This window comes from Dreissena polymorpha, chromosome 2 (genome assembly GCF_020536995.1).
Source record: "Dreissena polymorpha isolate Duluth1 chromosome 2, UMN_Dpol_1.0, whole genome shotgun sequence".
Classification (NCBI taxonomy): Eukaryota; Metazoa; Mollusca; class Bivalvia; order Myida; family Dreissenidae; genus Dreissena; species Dreissena polymorpha.
Window position 1 is genome coordinate 35507096 of NC_068356.1, and position 23139 is coordinate 35530234.

At 35.7% G+C, this 23139-nt stretch overlaps 2 protein-coding genes across 2 annotated transcripts in view; one reads left to right on the forward strand and one right to left on the reverse strand.

Annotated features, from left to right (window-relative positions):
• On the reverse strand, window positions 1-21692 carry LOC127866591 (26S proteasome non-ATPase regulatory subunit 12-like). Its single transcript, XM_052407227.1, has 11 exons — window positions 21532-21692; window positions 18044-18103; window positions 12537-12665; window positions 11467-11574; window positions 10759-10863; window positions 9729-9878; window positions 8800-8934; window positions 3045-3157; window positions 2631-2808; window positions 1706-1783; window positions 1-983 (listed from the first exon to the last, which is right to left on the reverse strand). The coding sequence occupies exons 1-11, from the start codon at window positions 21628-21630 to the stop codon at window positions 774-776; spliced, it is 1365 nt and encodes a 454-aa protein (XP_052263187.1). The 5' UTR covers window positions 21631-21692; the 3' UTR covers window positions 1-773.
• The window catches only part of LOC127866603 (cytoplasmic phosphatidylinositol transfer protein 1-like), a 24000-nt gene continuing 22550 nt past the window's right edge, over window positions 21690-23139 (forward strand). Inside the window, exon 1 of the mRNA XM_052407259.1 lies at window positions 21690-21886. Within this exon, the coding sequence (XP_052263219.1) occupies window positions 21839-21886 (48 nt within the window). The 5' untranslated portion in view covers window positions 21690-21838. The remainder of the gene's footprint in view (window positions 21887-23139) is intronic.

Below are 23139 nucleotides of genomic sequence, written 5' to 3' on the forward strand. Positions count from 1 at the left end.
TATGAGTAAACATTTATTATCAAATGTGTATAGCACTAACAATTTCTTGTTGAAATATGTATTCACTGAGACATATGGAAATAAGCAAAAAACAGTGCAGATATATGAAAATAAACAAAAAACAGCGGCATTAATTATACCAGTTACTACGCCAAATTTTTATTTCTGCTTTTAGATATTCTACATACCAGTAATGACAAAAAACAACTTAAACTACAAATTCATCTAATGGTAAGCATTGACCAACATTTGCACTGATTTCATAGACATACTTTTATGTTTACTATGTGGTATAATTGCCCTTTATTTAAGTTTTGCTCATGTATGCTGTGAAAAAAAATAACCAGAAATACCACTGCTAAATTACCATTAATGTAGATGGTGTCTGGGAAAACCGGCCTCAATACATATACGTATGGGCCTGTTTTTGTAGAAAACAACGGTCTAAATGCATGTGTTTAAAGTGTCATTCAAGATTAGCCCGTACAGTCTGCAGAGTGGATTTGAGTTACTTAAGACATTTCCTTTGATTTTTTTTTGCCATAAAGCAGAAAGGATCATCCCTGACTATACTTCACAGGCTAATCTAGGACGACACTTCATGCACATGCATTAAGCCTTGGTTTCCCCAAGCAAGGATCAATTGATCATTCAACACTTTCTAATACAAAGCCAACATCACATTAGTCAGCAAGTGAGTTAAATGCTTTCAATTAGCCTCCCATTCCGACGGGCACTGCATGATGGTAAGGCACAGTCATGTGTTGCGAGTTCTATTCCAGCTTATGAACCATCTCCTCCTTAGTGATAAGGTGTGTGGTCTTGCTAACGAGTTGCATCAGAGTGTTAATGTTCAACGACCAGTCATTCAGAATGTCATTGGGGTCCTTCTGCTCTGTGAAATTCACAATGCCCTCCAGTCGATCTATTTTGGCCTGAATCGTCTTATTTACAACTAATGTGGACAGGAATTCTTCAATTTCCTGGAGATAAAATAGGTGTCAGATGTAATACTGTTAATATGCCATGTAACAACTTACAGAATACATAAGACTATCTCTTATAAACCATGTACCATGTATTTAATATCTTCACAATTGTGACTTAACTATTAGCTTATATTGTCTTCCTACATGGTTAAGCATATAAATGTCAAGAAAACAGTGGTTACACAGTAAATCAAGTCTGTAAACACTCTCTGTCAAATTTGTATTTTTCATTGTGAAACAGTGTAAAACAATGTTCTATTGAAACAATATATTACAGGTCTAGGCAAAAGGTGAACCACTTGTAAAGTTAAGTGAATGTTTAATTGAGAATATTAAAAAAATTCAAGCTGTTAATATCATATGTCTTGAATCCTTATCTCTACCATTAACCATAACAGAAAAACACAGTGCAGCAGGTGTTCTGCTGTGATTATATCTGACTGTGATTATAATAAGTACTTGAACATCAAAATGTCATTATATATTTAAGCATTTATCCTCAAAACAGGTATGTGTTTCCATGTATATTCACCACAAGCACAGTAACAAAATCCACCTGACTTTCGAATCATTAAAAAGCTGTGTTATAGAATAGACTATTTCTGTCTTAATGAATAATTCAAAATTGAATGAGCAAATTCAAAATGTAAAAATAGTTTTTTTGCTTCATAAAAATACCAAAATAATAAAACTAAGCTGCCTAATGTCATACTTACAGCCTCTGTGAGGTCCAGAAGCTCTCCCATTCTTCTCATACGGATTCGTGTGTAGTATTTAGCCATCACACGGATATTCTGTAAATAGCATTATATGATGATGTTGAAACAAGGAACGTGTACTAGGGTACAAGACACTTTATAATATGTCTTTTAAATAAACAAGAGATGTGTTTGTCAGAAACACAATGCCCCTAATGCGCCACTTTGATTTTTTTTTACCCTTGACCTTGAAGGATGACCTTGATCTTTCACCACTCAAAATGTGCAGCTCTATGAGATACACATGCATTCCAAATACAAAGTTGCTATCTTTAATATTGAAAAAGTTATGACCAAGGTTAAAGTTTGATGCAAACAAACCAACAATCCGGGGGCATAAAAACAATGATAGAGTCTAAAGAACAAAACAATCAGCACAAATCATGTCTAACCATTTTATATATTAACATTTTAATTTCCGCAATCAATATAGAAAGACCTCGGCTAACTCATTAATAATTTAGACAATTAACAGTTTTGGAAGCTCCTAGTACAGGTTGTTTTTTTTAGAAAAAGGGGAAGACGCTGGACGCTGGGTAAAATGGGAAAATCGAGCGCGAAAGAGACATATTTGGGGAAAAATTAAAAACTGTTCATTTCAATGTCTATAACTCACCTACACACTTCAGGGTTTTTTTTAGAAAAAGAGGCATGTCTCTGACCTTTTTGTTCTTAAACACATGAACAAGTATGATATTAAAGTCAAAGTCCTAAATAAAGTTGCAGGGGTAGATCTAATAATGGAAAATGATTTCAACTTGGGCCGGGGAACGATGTCAATATTGTGATTTCAATTTCATGATGAATTTTTGTGTGATAATGGTATATAAATGTAAAAGGTTAACATATCATGGGTTTCTTAATGCAGAGTACCGCTACTCACATGTTCAACGACCCTGTTCTTGAGATCCCCCCAGCGTTTGGTCCCTCCCTCTAGCTTGGTGTTGAACACATTGGTGGCGGGACTGCCTGCCGAGCCAAACTTCAGCTCGGACTCAAACTGCTGACAGAACGGCTTCCATTGTATGATCTCACTGGTCACAAAACACTTTAACAGCTCTCTACAAGCATAGAACACAGAATGTTCTCTACAAGCATAAAACATAGAATGTGTGAAATCAGTTCTAGTGAGACCCACCTCAGAAGACATTCAAGTCACTTGTATTCTAGAACAATAATTTCTTTTAATCGCACTTTACAAAAGCAAACAAATAATGCAGCAAAGCTTGACTTTCCAAGTGTTAAACATGTACATAGTATTGAATGTTTCATCTTAATACCGAAAGTCATGACCTACTTGTACTTTGGTATATCATTCAGCATTTTGTCCTCTTGAAGTCTGTGGATCATGTCAGATTGCTCGTTGTCATAAGGGGAGAGAACCATGTACAGGACTACGTATCTCAGGGCCTGTCAGGTGAAATACAGTGAAAAGGCATATCATGATTGTGTTAAGTGAGGTTAATTAAGAAATTATACTGATCATGAACTCACAAATTCCAGTATGGTTTCAACTGCTGGCTCATATTTAATCATTTTCTGTTCAGGGTTCCTGCTGTTGATTGCCATTGTCAGAAATTCCACCATTTTCAGAATTTTTTATGTCCCCCACTATAGTAGTGGGGGACATATTGTTTTTGCCCTGTCTGTTGGTCTGTTGGTTGGTTGGTTTGCGCCAACTTTAACATTTGCAATAACTTTTGCAATATTAAAGATAGGAACTTGATATTTGGCATGCATATGTATCTCATGGAGCTGCACATTTTGAGTGGTGAAAGGTCAAGGTCATCCTTCAAGGTCAAAGGTCAAATATATGGGTCAAAATCGCTCTTTTAATGTACACTTTTGCAGTATTTCAATATTCAAGATAGCAACTTGATATTTGGCATGCATGTGTATCTCATGGAGCTGCACAATTTGAGTGGTGAAAGGTCAAGGTCATCCTTCAAGGTCAGATGTCAAATATATGTGGCCAAAATCGCTCATTATATGAGTACTTTTGCAATACTGAAGATAGCAACTTGATATTTGGCATGCATGTGTATCTCATGGAGCTGCACATTTTGAGTGGTGAAAGGTCAAGGTCATCCTTCAAGGTCAGAGGTCAAATATATGTGGCCCAAATCGCAAATTTTATGAATACTTTTGCAATATTGAAGATAGCAACTTGATATTTGGCATGCATGTGTATCTCATGGAGCTGCACATTTTTATTTTTATTATTTTTTGGCTGCCATAGAAACCACAATGTTTGACGTAGGAACAAAATGAAATGACGTGCATAATGTCCATATTGCCATCTATCAATGTTGTAAGTTTCATGAAAAAATATTAAGAACTTTTAGTTATCGCAGGATCCAGAAAACCACCATTTTCAGCAGTATTTCTAGTCTATTTGTTGCCATAGCAACCAGAATTTTTGACGTAGGAACACAATGAAATGATGTGCATAATGTCCATATTGCCATCTATCCATGTTTCAAGTTTCATGAAAAAATATTAAGAACTTTTAAAGTTATCGCAGGATCCAGAAAAGTGTGACAGACAGACTCACAGACAGACAGACGGACACACAGAGCGCAAACCATAAGTCCCCTCCAGTGAAACCGGTAGGGGACAACAAGAGGGCAAAGATGGCCCTAGTTCGCTCACCTGAGAGGAGTCGGTTCATTCAATATTTACCAAATGTCAAACTTGACCTAGATATTGTCCAGACAAACATCCTGGTCAAGTTTCATCATTATTGAACCAAAACTCTGGCGTATGGAGTGTTATTGTTTTTGTAAGATTTGACCTGGTTACCTATATTTTGAGTTGACCCCCCTTACCAAACATCAAACTTAATTGCTTACAAAAATAAATATTATGACCAAGATTCATAAATCTGAAACAAAATTGTGACCTCTAGAGTGTTTACAAGGATTTTGTATAATATAATGAAAATTTGGACAATCTAAGGGCAATAATTATGGGATTTATTATGTGATTTTGCTCATTATCAAACTTGAACGAGATCTTTCAGCAACTTTGATAAAGAATGCTTAAGAAATGTGAATACTAGAGTGTTTACAAACCAAATGTGGAGGGACGGACGGCGGACAAAGACCAATCCTAAAACCTCACCTGAGCAGTCAGGTGAGCTAAAAAGTGTGTTTCACCGATCTGAGCAATTTTCCAACTTGTCAGAGAAATCAATAAAACCAATGTATTGACTAAGTTTCAGGATGATTAATGTGACTTATATAGTGTTCAAACACAAGGTTTCTCTCTAGTCACATAAGGAAAACTGCCCCACCCCCTTGCGGCCATGTTTTTTTACCGATCGGGACCATTTGCGAACTCATCTGAGATATATATAAAACCAATCTTTTCACCAAGTTTCATGATGATTGGGAAAATAATGTGACTTCTAAGAGTGTTCACAAGCTTTTTTTACTACATAAATATAAGAAAACTGCCCCCCCAGCAGCCATGTTATTCAACTGACCGGAACCATTTTTTAACTCAACTCTTGTATCAAGGAAACAAATGTTCTGACCAAATTTCATGAAAATTGGGCCAAAAATGTGACTTCTAGAGTGTTCCCTTTTTTTCACTATATACATATAGAGAAAAATGCCCGCCCACTGGCGGACATGTTTTTTCACCGATCTGGACCATTTTCGAACTCTTTCGAGATATCAATAAAACCAATGTTTTGACCAACTTTCATGACGATTGGGCAAAAATTGTGACTTCTAGAGTGTTAACAAGGTTTCTCTATAGCCAAATAAAGAAAAATGCCCCGCCCACTTGGCGGAAATGTTTTTCAACGCACCTGAACCACTTTTGAACTCAACCAACATATCATTAAGGCAAACATTTTAACCAAATTTCATGAAAATTGGGCATAAAATGTGACTTCTAGAGTGATCACATGTTTTCACTATATACATATTGAGAAAAATGCCCCTCCCACTGGCGGCTGTGTTTTTTCACTGATCTCGACCATTTTAGAACTTGTCCGTAATATCAATGAAACCAATGTTTTGACCAACTTTCATGATAATTGGGCAAAAATTGTGACTTCTAGAGTGTTTACAAGGTTCCTCTATAGCCAAATAGGGAAAACTGTCCCGCCCACTGGCGGCCATGTTTTTGCAACGGACCCAAACCATTTTTTAACTCAACCAAAATATCATTAAGGCAAACATTTTGACAAAATTACATGAAGATTGGGCATAAAATGTGACTTTTACAGTGTTTACAAGGTTTTTCTTTTTTTTTTGACCTAGTGACCTAGTTTTTGACCCGACACGACCTAGTTTCGAACTTGACCGAGATTTCATTGGGACAAAGCTTCTGACCAAGTTTCACGAAGATCAGGACAAGAAATGTGGCCTCTACAGTGTTTACGAACAAATGTTAACGGACGGACGGACTACGGACAAAGACCGGTCACAAAAGCTCACCTGAGCAATCAGGTGAGCTAAAAATTGGCTACACATTTCGCAAATTGCAATTTTTAGAAAATCAACATTTCTTCTGCTCATTATTTCCTTAAAATGATATACGAAATAAATGACGCTGCCAACTGCCACAAAGTGGCATGTTAAGGTTATAATTGCGATTATTAGGGGTGATGTTACAAAGTAGCATAATTGGATGGCAGTTTTACTGCTTCAGAGATAAGACAAAATTGAAATATACCGACTTTGCACTTAAATTTAAAGGGTTTGTCATATTATACGCAGAAGATTAAATACTGTAATGTTGACACCAACGACATTCAAAAAGCTAAGTATCGATTGTTTTTAGCAAATACAGTGTTATTAAAGGCAATAATTCAACATTTTATATTGACTGGTGCTATATAAATGTAAAACAATATTCTCAGTTTCACTTGTCAAAATGTCAAGTTCATAAGATTCAGATGATGTTGAGACTCCCCCTGAAAGACGTACAGTTGTAAATTATAATTTCCATTCCTGAATATGATTAATTTCCAACACACAATCCTTGCAGAGTGAACTCTGTATATCCTCAAAACTATGTAGTAGGTCATATGCTACAACACATTTATATTATCTATACACTATCAAATGAATTGATTTCTATTATATTAATATTTCCTAATTTGTATTTTCAAATCATCAGAAAGCTGCTGAAGCATCCAAACTGAGGCAATAATGCAGGCTGCTAAGGAGGTGCCAATCAACAAGACTTCTAGATTAATAAATGTCTTGTTCCATCATAAACTTGTTGCTGTAATTAAATAAACATGCTAAATGTAGTTTTCAAATCAACGTATTAAACATACTGTAAAATGCTTAGTTTTTGTTTGTAATATTAAAACATGAGTGCCAAACTCACAAGATATGCCTGTTTGAAGGTTTTGGACAACTTGATAACTTTACCATGACCCATATTTGAACCTGACCTACATATCATCTAGACACAACTTCTGACCAAATTTGGTGAAGATCGGATAAACTACTTCAATAAGAGAGCGGACACCATGCTAAATGCTTGAAATGCACTAAGTGACCACATGACTTAGTTTTTGACCCGGCATGACCCATATTTGAACTTACCCTAGTTATCATTTAGACCCAACTTCTGACCAAATTAAGTGAAGATCGGATGAAAACTACTTCAATAAGAGAGCGGACACCATGCTAAATCCTTGAAATGCACTAAAAGACCCTGTACCCTAGTTTTTGACCCGGCATGACCCATATTCGAACTTGACATAGATATTGTCTAGACACAACTTCTGACCAAGTTTGGTGAAGATCGGATGAAAACTACTTCAATTAGAGAGCCGACACCATGCTAAATCCTTGAAATGCACTAAGTGACCTCATGACCTAGTTTTTGACCCGGCATGACCCATATTCGAACTTGACCTAGATACTGTCTCGATACAACTTCTGACCAAGTTTGGTGATGATCAGATGAAAACTACTTCAATTAGAGAGCGGACACCATGCTAAATCATTGAAATGCACTAAGTGACACAGTGACCTAGTTTTTGACCCGGCATGACCCATATTCGAACTTGACCTAGATATTGTCTAGATACAACTTTTGACCAAGTTATGTGAAGATCGGATGAAAACTATTTGAATTAGAGAGCGGACACTGCTGTGGTCGCCTGCCAAGGCTGAAACTATAATACATCTTTTTAAAGACGGGCCTATAAAAATGATCTTCATTGCCCAAATGAGGCCCCAGTTTGGAGACAGCTTTTTGAATTTGGCAAAAGTAAGTGGCGACAACTTTTTTAATCCCAGAGGGAACTCTGTCTGTTAATTTAGCATGATTAACTCTATACTTTGAATATTTAATCAATTTCAATTTAAAACAAGATATGTGCTTGTCAGAAACACTATGTCCCCTTTTGCGCCGCTTTGAAGCTATATATTTGACCTTTGACCTTGAAGGATGACCTTGACCTTTCACCACTCAAAATGTGCAGCTCCATGAGATACACATGCATGCCAAATATCAATTTGCTATCGTCAATATTGCAAAAGTTATTGCAAATGTTAAAGTTGGGGCAAACAAACACACAAACCAACAGACAGAGCAAAAACAATATGTCCCCCACTATAGTGATGGTGGACATAAAAAGTTTTATTTTATTCATAATTTGACTTCTAACAGAAAACTGTATGCAAACTGTCTACATGTATTATGCAAACTTTCTTTATCAATTCACTACTTTTACAGTTCCTCTAAAAGTTAAGCTATATTTTATTTAAAAACAAAAAACTTTCAATTAACCAAAAGGCTATAACTAATAAATATGTAGCCAGTGCGGGTCTGAATATTCATATTAGAAAAACCACGCTTAATGCATGTGCATAAAGTATTGTCCCTGAAAAGCCAGTGCATTCAACACAGGGACAACACTGCTGGTTGTGTTTAAAGGAGTCTCTTCTTTACAAAAATCCAGTGTAGGCAGACAGTATTGTCCCTGATTTGCCTGTGTAAACTGCACAGGCTAATCTTGGATGCCACTTTACTCACTTGCATTATGCCCAGTTTTCCCAGAAATAAGGCAGTACCTCCCTGGCCTTGTCTGCGCTCTCCTTGATCTCTGCAGTGTCGTACACAGCCCTGTAGTGCTTACAGATGGACAGGTAGGAGCCCTCGTGCTCATCAAGCTCTATCATTAACTGGTAGTACTTCAACTTCAACTCCTGCAACAAAGCAAATGAAACAGTCTAAATAACTTGCAGCATGTTCACTATCTTAGCATGTGTTCTAATTCTCAAATCTTCTATTGGCATCTATTTGGCATCTATCTAAAGAAATCTTATTGTGGCAGACTCACAAAACACAAACTAAATATATTTCATTTTGTGTTTTGTCAACTATTAACTAATGTGGAAAAACTATTATCCGACAAGGTACTATGTTGTTCAGAAGAATAAGCAAGAGGAGCCATTACCATTACAAAAATTCAACAGATAAATGGACAGCCACCTAAATATGTCTGCATTTTAGCATTCACATGCAAGGTTTATGAAAATTAAGATGCCAAATGTTCCTAAATTAGATATTTTAAGTATCTAAATAGTTTACATTGAAGAAAATATAAAAAAAGTGAAAATATTACTAGTTGAGTCTTTGTCGTAAAAGTTGAGTGCTTAAAATGCAGCAAGCAGCACCATGCTTTTTTTCTTCATGAAATCAATATTAAGGCACTTTAACAAATGACCCTTGATCTGGGAAAACTGTGCTTAATGCATGTGCGTCAGCCCTGATAAGCATGTGAAGTCTGCACAAGCTAATTAGGGAGGAGAGTTTCCGCCTATATGGAATTTTTATTATGAGGTATGTTCTAAATGAAAATCCAGTGTAGGCAGACAGTATCTGACTGAACAGACTAATCTGGGACGCCACTTTAAGCACATGCATTAAGCCCAGTTTTCACAGAATGCAGCTACGATGAAGTCAGTTGTCCCAATATGCTGCTACTATAAAGTCTTACTGTTGTGTTGGCATCCTCAAAGTACTTTGTATTGATCTTCTTGCTGATGATCTGCGTTCTTATGAAGTCCTTCTTTGCCAGACAGAGCCGCATTTGTTCAAGGATAAACTCCACCTTTTCTTTCTTCTCCATTGAGCCGAATGTCTCAACCTGGATCACAGTAAATATATTTAATAATATTGCTCATTATTCTTGTAAAACCTACATTGATATAACAAGAACATAAGCTTTATTTCTTCATTAACTTCTCAGAGGCAAATGGATATAATAAGGCACTCAAGAAATAAAATAAGACCCTACTTTGTAACTTACTACATGTTTTATGTTAACTGAGTAAAGGTCAAGTGCAGAAAAAAACATATTCAAAACAAGTTTAAATTGGGGTAGACAGAGAACATCACAAAATTTCAAAATACCAGTTCCTTCATTTTTATCACTGTATTTATTGTAGTTTGGTAATTGATATTTAAAATGTTATACTTTATGATTTTTATTTAAACTCTAAATGCACCTCCACTAGCTTTCAAAAGTTGGATGTCCTGAATTCCAAGTCTTAAACGTTGGACGTCCGAGACAAAAAAATTGGAAGTCCTTATTTTATTTCAGTACTTAGTAAAAACCAACAGTATATGTGTTTATTGCTTGATACATACTTGTTATATTTCTATCCATTACCCTATAATTCAGTATAATTATTATTTCTATTTTCAAAACCAAAATAAGACCAATATTGAAGCTAAAGAATTTCATGAAAACACACTCGTCAGCAATTTTATGAAAGTGCATATACAAAGTGAAAAGTGGGATGGGGAATACCATTACACTTATCAAGTGACACGATGTGCAAGTATCAGGAACTGTTCATATTTAGTAATAATGACCAATCAAGGACTGAAATCAAGGACCATCAAACAGAAATTTGCATTTTTTAGAATAATTTTTTCCCTATTGCATAACAATATATATGGTGATGATGTAATAATAGCATTTAAACAATAAAACCTGCAAAATGCTGCACTGAACTATATACCTGTAACTCTTGCAAGATATCTGCAGCTTCAGCAATTTTTCCAGCATCTTCTCGAATTTTGGCCAAGGTTCTGGTCAATCTGGCTCGTTCTATTTCGACATAGATCTGAAAATGAACATTAATTCCAATAAAATGCCCACTTCACAGTTCGCTATTAGATTATAGAAAAAATTATTCATTAAATTGCTAATAACTAGCAGTACTATGCTATAAAAGTATTATTCGGTCCAATAATCTATGTACCATACAGTATTTTACTATAATTATAACAAATGAACATTTTACTGTTTTAATAGGCTTTCATAATGAATAATAACATGATTCAAACAATTATGGGAAAATTACATATGGTCTAGGTGTTAGTGTCTGGAAAAAAGCCTTGAAGAGAAATTTGACCCTTGTCATGCAAAATGGGTCTTATGCCATAAGGAGACAGCGTAACTACAGGTAGCTACAAAACAGCCTTTGCAGTCGCATAGTCAGCTCAGGAACTGCACTGTCTGCTATAATACCAAGAAAGGTTTCATGGTCTCATAAGCAGCCAGTGAAGCTACAAACTAGCCTGTGCAAATGCACAGGCTGGTCAGGAGCTACTCTGGTTGTATATGGCAGAAGACATATTTTCACATGATTCAGGTCTACATGTAACTGTAACTTTAACAATAAAGCTCTTCTTTGAACAATCTTACGAAAGAGATGAAGACGCACCTTTCCTGCCGTCACCGTCCTGAGTGTGTCTATAAGCTTCAACTTTATGTCCAAGTTTGGTGTCTTTTCAACGTATGAACATGCCTCCTGGATCATTTTTGTCACTGACTAAAACAAAAAAATGCTATCTTCTAAACAGCTGATATTAAATTTCAAAAAAGTGTTATCCATATTTTTCTGCTTTGATAGTGTAAACTACATTTTCTGTCAGTCACAGTGGTCAACATTCACTGACCAATTAGTAGACTTAAATATAATGAATTGACTTTAACTCAAACTGCTTTAGGGTTTGTATATAAACAGACTTCAACTGGTGCTTTTGTAATTTACATAATGTTCTAAATGAAGAATGTTGTAATTAGAGGTAGTTAATGCCAAGTTAGAATGAAAAGATAAGTAATTCTTAAATATTCAAATTTAAATAACGTTCTTTTTAAAAAATCTTACTCTATAATCAAAGATTTGCTTTATGTGAAAATGGCCCTGATATGTGAAGAACTCATTGTACTCAGATAAGCTGAAAATATTGAGCTGTTACACAGAATTACAAAATGATTTTTTTAACAACAAAAGGGGCAATAATTCTGCTAAATTGCTGGGCACAGTTGTGGGCCTTGGGCGATGACATCACATGATCGTCGAAACAAATGGGCAAAGCTCCCACTGAATATCTTTAGTAGAAACAGTGATATGGAGATGTTGCAACCAAACCTTCACATAAATTGTAACAAGCATGCAAACACCTTAAGTGGTTATACAACAAAAGGGGGGGGGGTCCAGCTAAGAAGCAGTTGACAATTATAGGCCATTGTAAGTAAATGTTTATAAAGACCCAGAACACACAGATATAGTTTCATTTTAATATCTGTAGAAGAGATTTATTCCATTAAATTGTCAGTGACCTCGCACAATCAGCGGGGACATATGGCTAAAGTTTCAATTGAATACCTGTAAAAGAAACATAGGCATGGAGATGTTGCATATTTACCTAAACCAAAGCTTTATGCAGGCACTGACAAAAGGATATTGTACTGCACTAACTATTGAGTCAATAGTCAAGCTCAAAATACCTGTTTGATTTGTCCTCTCTTCTTTGTTAGTAGAACTATATTTTCATTCAATGCCTCCCAGCTTTTTGTCTCAAAACACAGCCTGACCACAGTTTCCAAAACCCTGCTTAGTGAGTGCGTATCTGCTCCCTGTAATGTAAGAATATGTCTGCTTTCACATCTACATAAACAAATGTTTTATTGCATATATCAGGGATGGAAACTATCTTTTTACAGTAAGTTGCAGTGAAGGGTAACTATCCCTTGTACTCCAGTCAAAGAATGAGTTGACCAGAAACAAACACATATCATAATTATCCAACACTTATTTGAAACAAAACAGAATCAGACAATAAAATTGCTGTCATGCAGGGCTTAAGATAACTTTTGGGGTATATTGGGTAATCACCCCCTATTTTCGACAACAATAGGGTTTATGTAATTTCAATAGTTTTAGCAAAAATTTTGACCCCCTACTTTTGGGCTTAATTGTTTTTTTCATCCCCGGTTTTTTAACTCAATTGGGTAATTAAGGGAATGACATATATAACAAGTATGGTGAACAAAAGAGCCAAATGATTTAAAAATCTCACAATAAACAACATAGTTATGGCCAGGACAAGCTCATTTATGGCCATTTTTTGACCTTTGAACTCAAAGTGTGACCTTTGATATATCATGTAATTCTTTCGCGCGACACACCGACTAATGATGGTGAACAAATGTGCCAAATGATTTTAAAATCTCACAATGAACGACATTGTTATGGCCCGGACAAGCTCATTTATGGCCATTTTTGACCTTTGAACTCAAAGTGTGACCTTGACCTTGGAGATATCGACGTAATTCTTTCGCCCGACACACCGTCCAATGATGGTGAACAAATATGCCACATGATTTTAAAATCTGACAATCAATTACATACTTATAGCCCTGACAAGCTCATTTATGGCCATTTTTGACCTTTGAACTCAAAGTGTGACCTTGACCTTGGAGATATTGACGTAATTCTTTCGCGCGACACACCGTCCAATGATGTAAAGCAAATGTGCCAAATGATTTTAAAATCTGACAATGAACGACATAGTTATGGCCCGGACAAGCTTGTTCCGCCCGCCAGCCAGCCCGCCCGGTTCGCCAATCTAATAACCAGTTTTTTCCTTCGGAAAACCTGTTTAAATAAAGGTAATATAGGTTTTAAAAAATATAGGAAAAGTCTCCAAAATATAGGAAAATATAGGAATATAGGAATCAGTTGACGGCCTGTAATTCTTTCGCGCGACACACCGTCCACTGATGGTGAACAAATTTGCCAAAAGATTTTAAAATCTCACAATAAATGACAAAGTTATGGCCCAGACAAGCATTTGACCTTTGAACCCCAAGTGTGACCTTGACCTTGGAGATATCAACATACTTTTTTCATACGACACACCATCCCATGACGGTGAACAAATGTACCAAGTCATTTTAAAATCTAACAATAAATGACATAGTTATGGTCCGGACAAACTTTCGTTTTAAAACACACTAAGTGACCCCATGACCTAATTATTGACCTGGCATGACCCATATTCAAACGTGACCTAGACATCATCTAGATTCAACTTGTGACCAAGTTTGGTGAAGATGCTGATCGGATGAAATTTCGGGACAGACCGACAGACAGACCGACAAAGTGACTCATATATAGCCCCAGGGCTTTCCTTAGACCTCAAATCTCATGAGTCAATGACTCTTGGGACCAAATTTTAAAGAGTCAAAATCAAATTTGTATGAGTCATAATAATAACGCAGGAGAGTCAATGATATTTTGCTTTAAGCAAATTACTGAGATTCAGAGACCGTAGGATAAAGGGAATAGAGGACAGAGCCCCTCAAGCCCTTGCTTTTTGTTAATCTTTATTTTCTTTCTATGTACAATGCGAAATTTTATCAATCAGACCATCCGTAACACCGCATGTGTATTCGTCATTCTATAAAAAATGTTATAAAGATCGTTGGAAATAAATTAAAATTGACGAACCATACCGTATCCGAAAACAACTGTCCGAAAACAGGTAGAGATACGTCGTTTGCGAATGAAATAAAATGTGTTTTGTTTGTCAGCAGAAAATGAAAGCCAGTAATAAGTAACCTAGCAAATACCCAATTAATATATAATTCGGTTGACATATTGTTTTAAGTATGATATTGCAGTGCTTTACTTTGCTAATCGATAATTTATAGTTGGCGGACATTAGCAACGTTCCTAGAATGGTACGGTTTTCGGAAAGTAGCAAAGATGTTTCGTCAGTTACTGCTCATGTCAGTGCCAGCCGTTTACCATCAAAATACCTCCTTTAACTAACTAATCGGATTTACATTTATCTCAAAATCGACCCTGGACGGCTCAAATCCGGATTTAATTATTTCATGTGCCATCTTTACCAAAGACGTGTGACAAACACGCCGATTTTCTATGCCGCCTCAAATGGTCAATTATTGCACCTATGTTGTAATCAATTAGCACATGCAGCATCCAAATTTGTCACTTTGACACATGGTCAATTATACCACTTCTATGGTTATTTTAAGCGCCTTTGAACGTGCACTCTTGAATGAAAAGGGCGCTATATAAATCCGGTATAATAATAATAATATTTTTAGCAACTCTGATGCAAAGCATAACTTTCCCGCGTCTTTGAACGGAGCAAACATGGAATAAAACAGGGTTGGGTACACTGTAAATCAGCATTGGAAATGCATTCTGACATATTGTGGAAGTATTTCTCAAAATATTGTGGATATGGATGTTATAATTATATATTGGATATTATTAAAACTGACGCGGGTGAGTCCATTCTGTTTTAGTGGGTTTAATACATGTCGTTTTTGCAAACAGCTGATAACAAACGCTCAGATAAATAATGGAATGTTGATACACGCGTCATCGAACCAGCAGTGTTTTAATTGGTCATTTCTAGATTCCTCATTGGGCAAAACTCCGCCTACTGGGCGGACTTGTGCTTCAACGATTGGAAACGGGCAATAACGGTTAGCGTCTTTCAAAAGATACTCCGTCCCAAGCCAATTATCGATTACTCTTAACAACTTTTGATCTCTTTGACACAAGTCGGTACATTCCCCCGGGTCAAATGTGACGCATGACGTAATTTTCTCAGGAGTCAAACTAAGGTATTCTGTAATTTTCAAGAGTCAAAACCCGGGAGCTCGGGTCAAAGGAAAGCCATGTAGCCCCAATACCAGTAATGGGGGTATAAAACAAATCTACTAAGGTTACTATATTACAACTCTCTTTTTACGTCCACGAGTGGTCATTTTGATTATTTCAGAAAATGAAAGTAGAAATCGGACGGGTCTAGGAATAATTACAATAATACCCCCAAGATTGATAACCGCTGGAAAGGCTGCCTTCTTATCTTCATAGGACGGCATATACACTATCCGGTACATTTTTGTACTGAAAATAACCAGTCTAAAAAATACGCCCGGTGTTTGTAAGAATAGTGTTTCGTGACGCAAGGTTTTTTACTGGAATTACATTATTAAATTTGTATTAGCGTTTTTGTACGCTTTATTTTGAATTTAATTACGTTTTTGGTTATTTTAATTGCGTAATATCAGAAATACACTTGTTATCTATAGCCCTTTTGAACTGCTCATCTGTTATAATGGTCAAGTGGGGTTATTTTTTGTCGCATTACACACGTGAATGCAGTGCTCCAGCAAGCAATAAATAGAGGGGCGCTGCGCCCCTCTAAAATTTGCCCTCTTAAAAAGCGCCCCTCTATTTTTCTGTCAAATTCCCTTTTAATCTATAAATTCCTGCTTTCAGGCCGTATACATCGCCAGAAACATCGACATGAATACACAGATAACACCCTTACAATGACTGCCTGGGGTGTATTAAGTCAACACATTGTGAACAAACAAGCCCCAAGGCCATGATTTTTTATCAGATCACTAATTAGCCTTTTGTTGCAGACGATAGTAACATGCTGTGAAAGATTATCTCTGAGGTCACACTTGTTTAGGCACAATCACACTCGAATAAAATCGAACTCAGCACTATTGATTTTTTTAAACTTCTGAATTCTTTGGCTATATCTTTTTTTTGCTTGCAAAAATAGACACTTTTAATTAAAAATACCCATTAACATTTGAAAATTAATCATCTTTTTTTAATGCGCATATGCAGTTAATTTTTAGTCCAAAATTACGGCATGGAAAACATATTTGTGTTTGGATATTATTTCTGAACTTTAAAACACTGTCTGTCCTCAATCATGATGAATTTTAACATGAATAGGGGCAGACAGTTGTTATTTCAACAAATAAAGAACTTGTTTGGAAGGAGGATTTATCACTCTGCAAGTAAAATGTAATGTTGATATTGCCATATATTTTCGGATCTAACAAAACTGTCAACTTTGTTGACATTAGTTGAAATAACGTGTTGTGAAATAAATCCTATTATTAACAATAACAATATTTCATTTTAATCTCCAGACTGGATGCTACTTCATGGTCATTGTTGATCATTGTTTAGACTTTAAATTTGTCAATATATATTTTTGTTTTAATTAATATTATTATTGTGGACAAACATTGGCTCAAAGTTATTTAAAGCAAAGAATTTAAGTTGTGACAGTCACAACGTTTTTTTGACCCAGTGAAACTCCTGAATTTATTTCATGTTTTCTTCATTTCATTTTCTTTCTAAAAGGCCACTGATGCTGAAACTGGAACCTGAAAGATTAACATGCAGTTCAATGATGATAGGTGATAAAAAAAACCATCAAAATTCCCCCCCCCCCCACACACACACAGCGGAAAGAAATATGATATCTACATATCTCTGATGCGTGAAGTCGGATGCTAGCTCAAGTCGGTTAGGAAATTACCTACTAAGTTGTTTTCCTTAGCGCCAATGTAGATAGTATTATATTTATTGTAATTTCATTACACAAAATGAGGAACAGCATACAATTGGTGAAGTCATCCAATGCACTTATGTTTATAATTAATAAGTATATAGTATAACCAAAGTATATACTTAAGTATATTTATAACCAAATGCCCTATTTTCCAAAATTACACATGAAATGTGCCCTTTTTGGGGAAGCTCCCCTCTATTTTGAAAAGCTGGCTGGAGCACTGGAATGTGATGTACAATGGCCTTTTTAAGTCTTGAAAATAATCTCGTCATAAAACTGTTGAGTTGCCTTTTAAAGTTTCCTGTTTAATTGCGACTAGATAGCCATGTGATGTCATTGAAATGTTGATATACCCTGATCCACTACGTTTTTCTTCTGCTCATAGATGGGACCCATACTTTTTCTCTGAGACCCATAGATTTAAAACCTACGAGTCCCTGGGACTCATCCTTTTGATTTCTAAATTATCACTGCTTTTGATATTTGAATTATTTTCACAAAATTGTCACAATTATTATTGTTAATAAGAAGTATGACACAATAATACTTATGTTACTTAATAATAAACTAACATCATCCCAAACTTACAGTTCTTGTTTGTTTTTCTAATGCAAGGAGTATTTCCAGAGCATCATTCAGTTTTCCTTGCTGAAAACAAATACAAAATGAAGAATTGAAGATCATTAAAAAAAGACAAAAAATTATAATTAAAATCCAGGAATATGACACATATACTGCGACACGGTTGTCCCGCGGTACTTGAGGACTATTCACTTGTGTCTGGAAACGATCTTCATATATCAGATAAATGATTTAAGGGACAATCATATTTAACTTTACTTTATTGGACAACTGCCTTTTTATGAAGAAAATCCTTCAATATAAACTGCCGTAGAAACAAATCCAACACCACTGTCTGCCATCGTTGTTTATTTTTTCTTCCGATTGATTCGTGGTAAATAAGTGAACGAGCACCAATTTTAAATTAAACATGAATAATCAAAGCTCTGATGTACTTTTTAAAGTAACAATAAATAAAGTATATAATAATTTAAATATATGGAATTTAAGACATCAAATCAAATAAATAACACAGTTATTTTCATGCAATTTGGTATTTTTTCATTAGAAAAATTAACTGAACTATAAATATTCAAATATTGTTCAAGTCTGAGTTTTACGACATTTAATTACCAAAAATCGATTCCAATCTGTAGCGAGAGATGTTTTCTGTCAGATTTGACAAGAAGGTCATGCAGGTTTAATTATAAACAAAATCCAGCGGCGCTAATGAAATACCGCTACTCAACCTGACCCGCGAGTTAACCAGGTTTGAGAATACATCTATACAGATCTACAGTGTTCTCCGGAAGCACCGGCGGCCGGCGATTTCGCCGGTTACTAACAATCTAGGCGCCGGCTACTTTTCCCAAAAGTATACAATCGAAACGCCACAAAAACGCCTGTGTTTATACGAATTTCGACGCGGTACTTTCGCTTTTGTGTTTAAACAAACTAGCACAAAGTTAATATTCTAATGCGTATAAGTTTCGCGCAGAGACAAGCACGGATAAACTATCGATAGTTCGTATCTTTACGTAACATTTTTTTACCACTTTATTGCACGCTCGTTTATGACGGAGATTTACGAACACAGAGGTATTTTTAGCTAACTACGGTAAGTTTACGGCTGGCTAATTTAACCTTCGACCGGTCATTTTCCAATTAACGCGCTGTATTTAAAGCGTTTGTTTGAAATAGTTGTTTAGAAGCAGACGTCACGATGCCTCCACCTTAAAAATGACTTACAAAGTGCCAAGTAGACACAAGTCAAAGAACCCTTGCCGATTTTTGTAGGCGTATTCAAGGATGAACAATCCATAAATAGACCCATTATATACGATCAAAACTTATTAGTTCACGTGAAAAATCATTTATAACTCAGCAGAAATCATTTATAACTCAGCACCATGCATGTAACCGGTAGACTTTGTAGATGTTCTTCTGCATTTATTAACGGCTGCTACGTTAAGTTGCTTTGTTTATACCAGTACAAAATCCGTCATATTTATAAAGATGTTTGTATGAGATACGTGTGTCGGACACGTTTGATATATAACATGTTTTTTTCAAATTAATACTGTGTATTAGCAATGGATAATTGTACACGCCTTTGTAGAAAGAATAGTTATGTATTTGAATTTAAGCGTGCACACCAAGCCCTTGACCTAGCGCATGACTCTTACTATAACTCTGATTCAGATTGTTGAAATAAAAAAAGTTGCAATTAAAATGCATTTTTTAAATTTTAGAGATTTCAAATAAATATTTCATTTTCTATGACAAATGCTTTGTTACTTTAATAAAAAAAAAACATACTAAAATGCTCCAGATCACCATTTCGCTCCTGTATTTCAATTGTTTACCCCATACCCCCCTGGACGGAGGGGATACCCCTCCCGAACCTACCCCGCTCGCCGCTTCGCGGCTTGTGAACATGGCGAGCTGTGTGCATTATCGCCGGCTGCTCTGTTACTATCGCTGGCTACTCCGTTTTTTACGGAGAACACTGGATCTATGCCCTTATTTATTAACTATTGTCGACTCATGGCACAACTATAAGTATAAAACATTTTCAGGCTTTTTCCGCTCCATTTTGGGAAAACGCCACACTGGAATTTTGGGAATTTCGCGTCGTGAAAGCCCCCATTTTGGGAAAAAAATTAATCGCAAAATTGGCTCAATTGGGAAAAATTATCGCATGTAAACAGTGTTTCTTATATTTCAAAGAAGCCGTTAACTGGTAAATAACGACTATTTGGATAACTTATTATTAAAATTTTACAAAATATTATGAACATGTGTGATAAGTGAAGGTTTTTTAATCTGAATTTGGGGAAAAGGCTTGGCCTTTTTTGAGGTGAAAAAAAATCGCGCAAAGCGCCGGATTTTGAGGAAAATAAGGAAAGTCTTAAATAATCATTAACATATTTTACAGTTTTTAAAACAAATTCAAGGCAACAGATAATTTAATTATGCAATACTTTCTATTTTCTACACAGGATCAGGTTAACTTATATATTTTAAGGGTAAAAAAAAAAAAAAAAAAATTTTTTTTTTTTTTTGATTTGGGATTTTTTTTTTCAATTGGGAAAAAAACAACCAGATTTGCATTGGGAATGGGGCCGAATTTCGGACCCGTGGCATAGGGCGGAAAAAGCCTGATTTTTTATGACCATATGTCAGGGAAGGCTGTGATTACAATAAATTATTATAATTTAGTTTATGGTCAATTGTGAGATCAAATTACATATTGAACAAGAGATGTGTTTGTCAGAAATACAATGCCCCCTACTGTGCCGCTTTGAAGCCATATATTTGACCTTTGACCTTGAAGGATGACCTTGACCTTTCACCACTCAAAATGTGCAGCTCCATGAGATACACATGCATGCCAAATATCAAGTTGCTATCTTCAATATTGACCAAGTTATGGCCAATTTTAAAGTTTTCGGACGGACGGACAGACGCCATGTATTTGACCTTGAAGGATGACCTTGACCTTTCACCACTCAAAATGTGCAGCTCCATGAGATACACATGCATGCCAAATATCAAGTTGCTATCTTTAATATTGAAAAAGTTATGGCCAATGTTAAAGTTTTCGGACGGACGGACAGACTGACTGACGGACAGTTCAACTGCTATATGCCACTCTACCGGGGGCATAAAAATATCCTATGAAATCACTACATCCCCTATACATGAGGCAGCCACAGTATTTTCTTCAAAACTATTACGGCCGCCCCATTGTACCCCTTATCCACTTACAACTGAAACTTACAATTTAAATGATTCTAAATTAACACTCATATGAGACACCTTTGAAAAGTTTTCACCCTTTAGCCGGCACAAAATCTTTTTAGAAGGATTGCTGTTACAGAACAAAAAGAGGAATACATATCCCCACCCACTTGTTTTCAATAGAATGACATGCAATTTTGTGCATTAAAGAGCTGGTCTTCTTAACACGAATAATGTCTAAACGAAAGTTGTCTGTAGCCAAAATGTATAACCTTTGCTAGTTTTTCACACTTAGGGATTTTTTCGTCAACAGTGGAACTGTAATCCACTTCCATTTTTTGGACACGATCTTCGTTACCGGCGTCGGCCATCTTTATTTGTGTAGACTATGTCAAATATGGACTGTATTTTTAAGTAAAATATTTCTAGCACAGTCTACAAAAAAATTGTGTCATCAAACAAGGAAATGGACCTGACATATTAATCTTTAGATGTCAATTTATTTATGTCAACACTTTTATTACAATCGCATTAAGTGAAGTTTGTAGAAGTGGAAACGACTAGACGACACAAATCAAAATGTATTTGAAGGAATACAGAATTTGCATGCCATTGACAGTGGAAGAGGTAAGCTTTTTAGTCACTTAAGTCTTAAAGGGGCCTTTTCACGTTTTGGTAAATTTACAAAATTTAAAAAAGTTGTTTCAGATTCGCAAATTTTCGATTTAGTTATGATATTTGTAAGGAAACAGTAATATTGAACATTTACCATGCTCTGATATAGCCATTATATGCATCTTTTGACCTGATTTAAAAACCTGAAAATTATAAAGCATTGCAAAGCAAAACGATTGAATAATTTGGAGAGTTCTGTTGTTGTCGCTATATTTTGTGAAGCTATGATAATTGCTTATATATAGTATAAAATGCCTCTGACTTTGTATGCGGACGAATATGGTTGAGGGGTCTAAATCGCAGAATTTTTACGCCAGGACTCCAGGGGTCAGTGGTTCGAGCCCTGTTGAGGCTTACTTTTTTTTCTTTTTTAAATTTTATTCTTGTTTTTTTACTGGAGCTTTTTAGAGCAAAAGTTTACATTTATCAATAGAAAGCATTTAAAGACAAACTTCAAAACATGCCAAAATCTGTGAAAAGGCCCCTTTAACTCTGGGGTACCGTTATTTCTGGCTCTGCATGTCTTTTCAAATGACACTTCTGTTAAAATAAATTTAACTTTATTATACCTCACTTTTATTCACAATGCTAAACTCACATAGGCCATCGTGACATAGGAATACTGTCAGACCCAGCGGGAAAAATTTACTGTCCAAAAAATACTGTCACCTGCTAAAAAAATACTGTTGCCTGCTACCTTAGTCACAGGTGTTTGGCGCCTGGCCAAGTAGTGACTTGGCCACCTGCCCTAAACCTGTGACCTTAGCAATCACGTGCGGAATGGTTAAAAATTATACTGTCCCATTTGCGCATGCGCAGTACACAGTTTTGCATTTCCGTTGTAAACAGACAACCAAATATGTCTTATCAAGATCCAGTGAGTTACACGCAGCGCACATTTTTCATGTTTGAATAATTTTTTCAGTATAATAAAATAAATATTACATGTCTAATTTGTCAACTTTCGGAAAAATACTGTCAACCTTTGCATGAAGCAGACAACTTCACTATAGTGTAAACATGTAGCACTTTCATTTATTTGATTTGTTAAAAAGAAATATACATTCACTTTCTCTCCATTTTCAGGAAATATTGCATAAAAAGTTCTAGCATAAGAACTGTTTATGCATATTGTTTCAGGTGATATGCACATGAAGTGTTTTTCCTAGGTCCTTTTTGCGTGTCGCTGCACCAGGCCACTGTTC

What these genes read in the sequence shown, in the direction of transcription:
- LOC127866591 (XM_052407227.1), bottom strand. Translation starts at nt 21,630, where the DNA reads ATGGCCGACGCCGGTAACGAAGATCGTGTCCAAAAAATGGAAGTGGAT. An exon ending in AGAGAGGACAAATCAAACAG is followed by an intron (nt 11,575 to 12,536) that starts GTATTTTGAGCT and finishes TTTTTGTTTTAG; the next exon opens with TCAGTGACAAAAATGATCCA. An exon ending in TTCTGGACCTCACAGAGGCT is followed by an intron (nt 984 to 1,705) that starts GTAAGTATGACA and finishes TTTTATCTCCAG; the next exon opens with GAAATTGAAGAATTCCTGTC.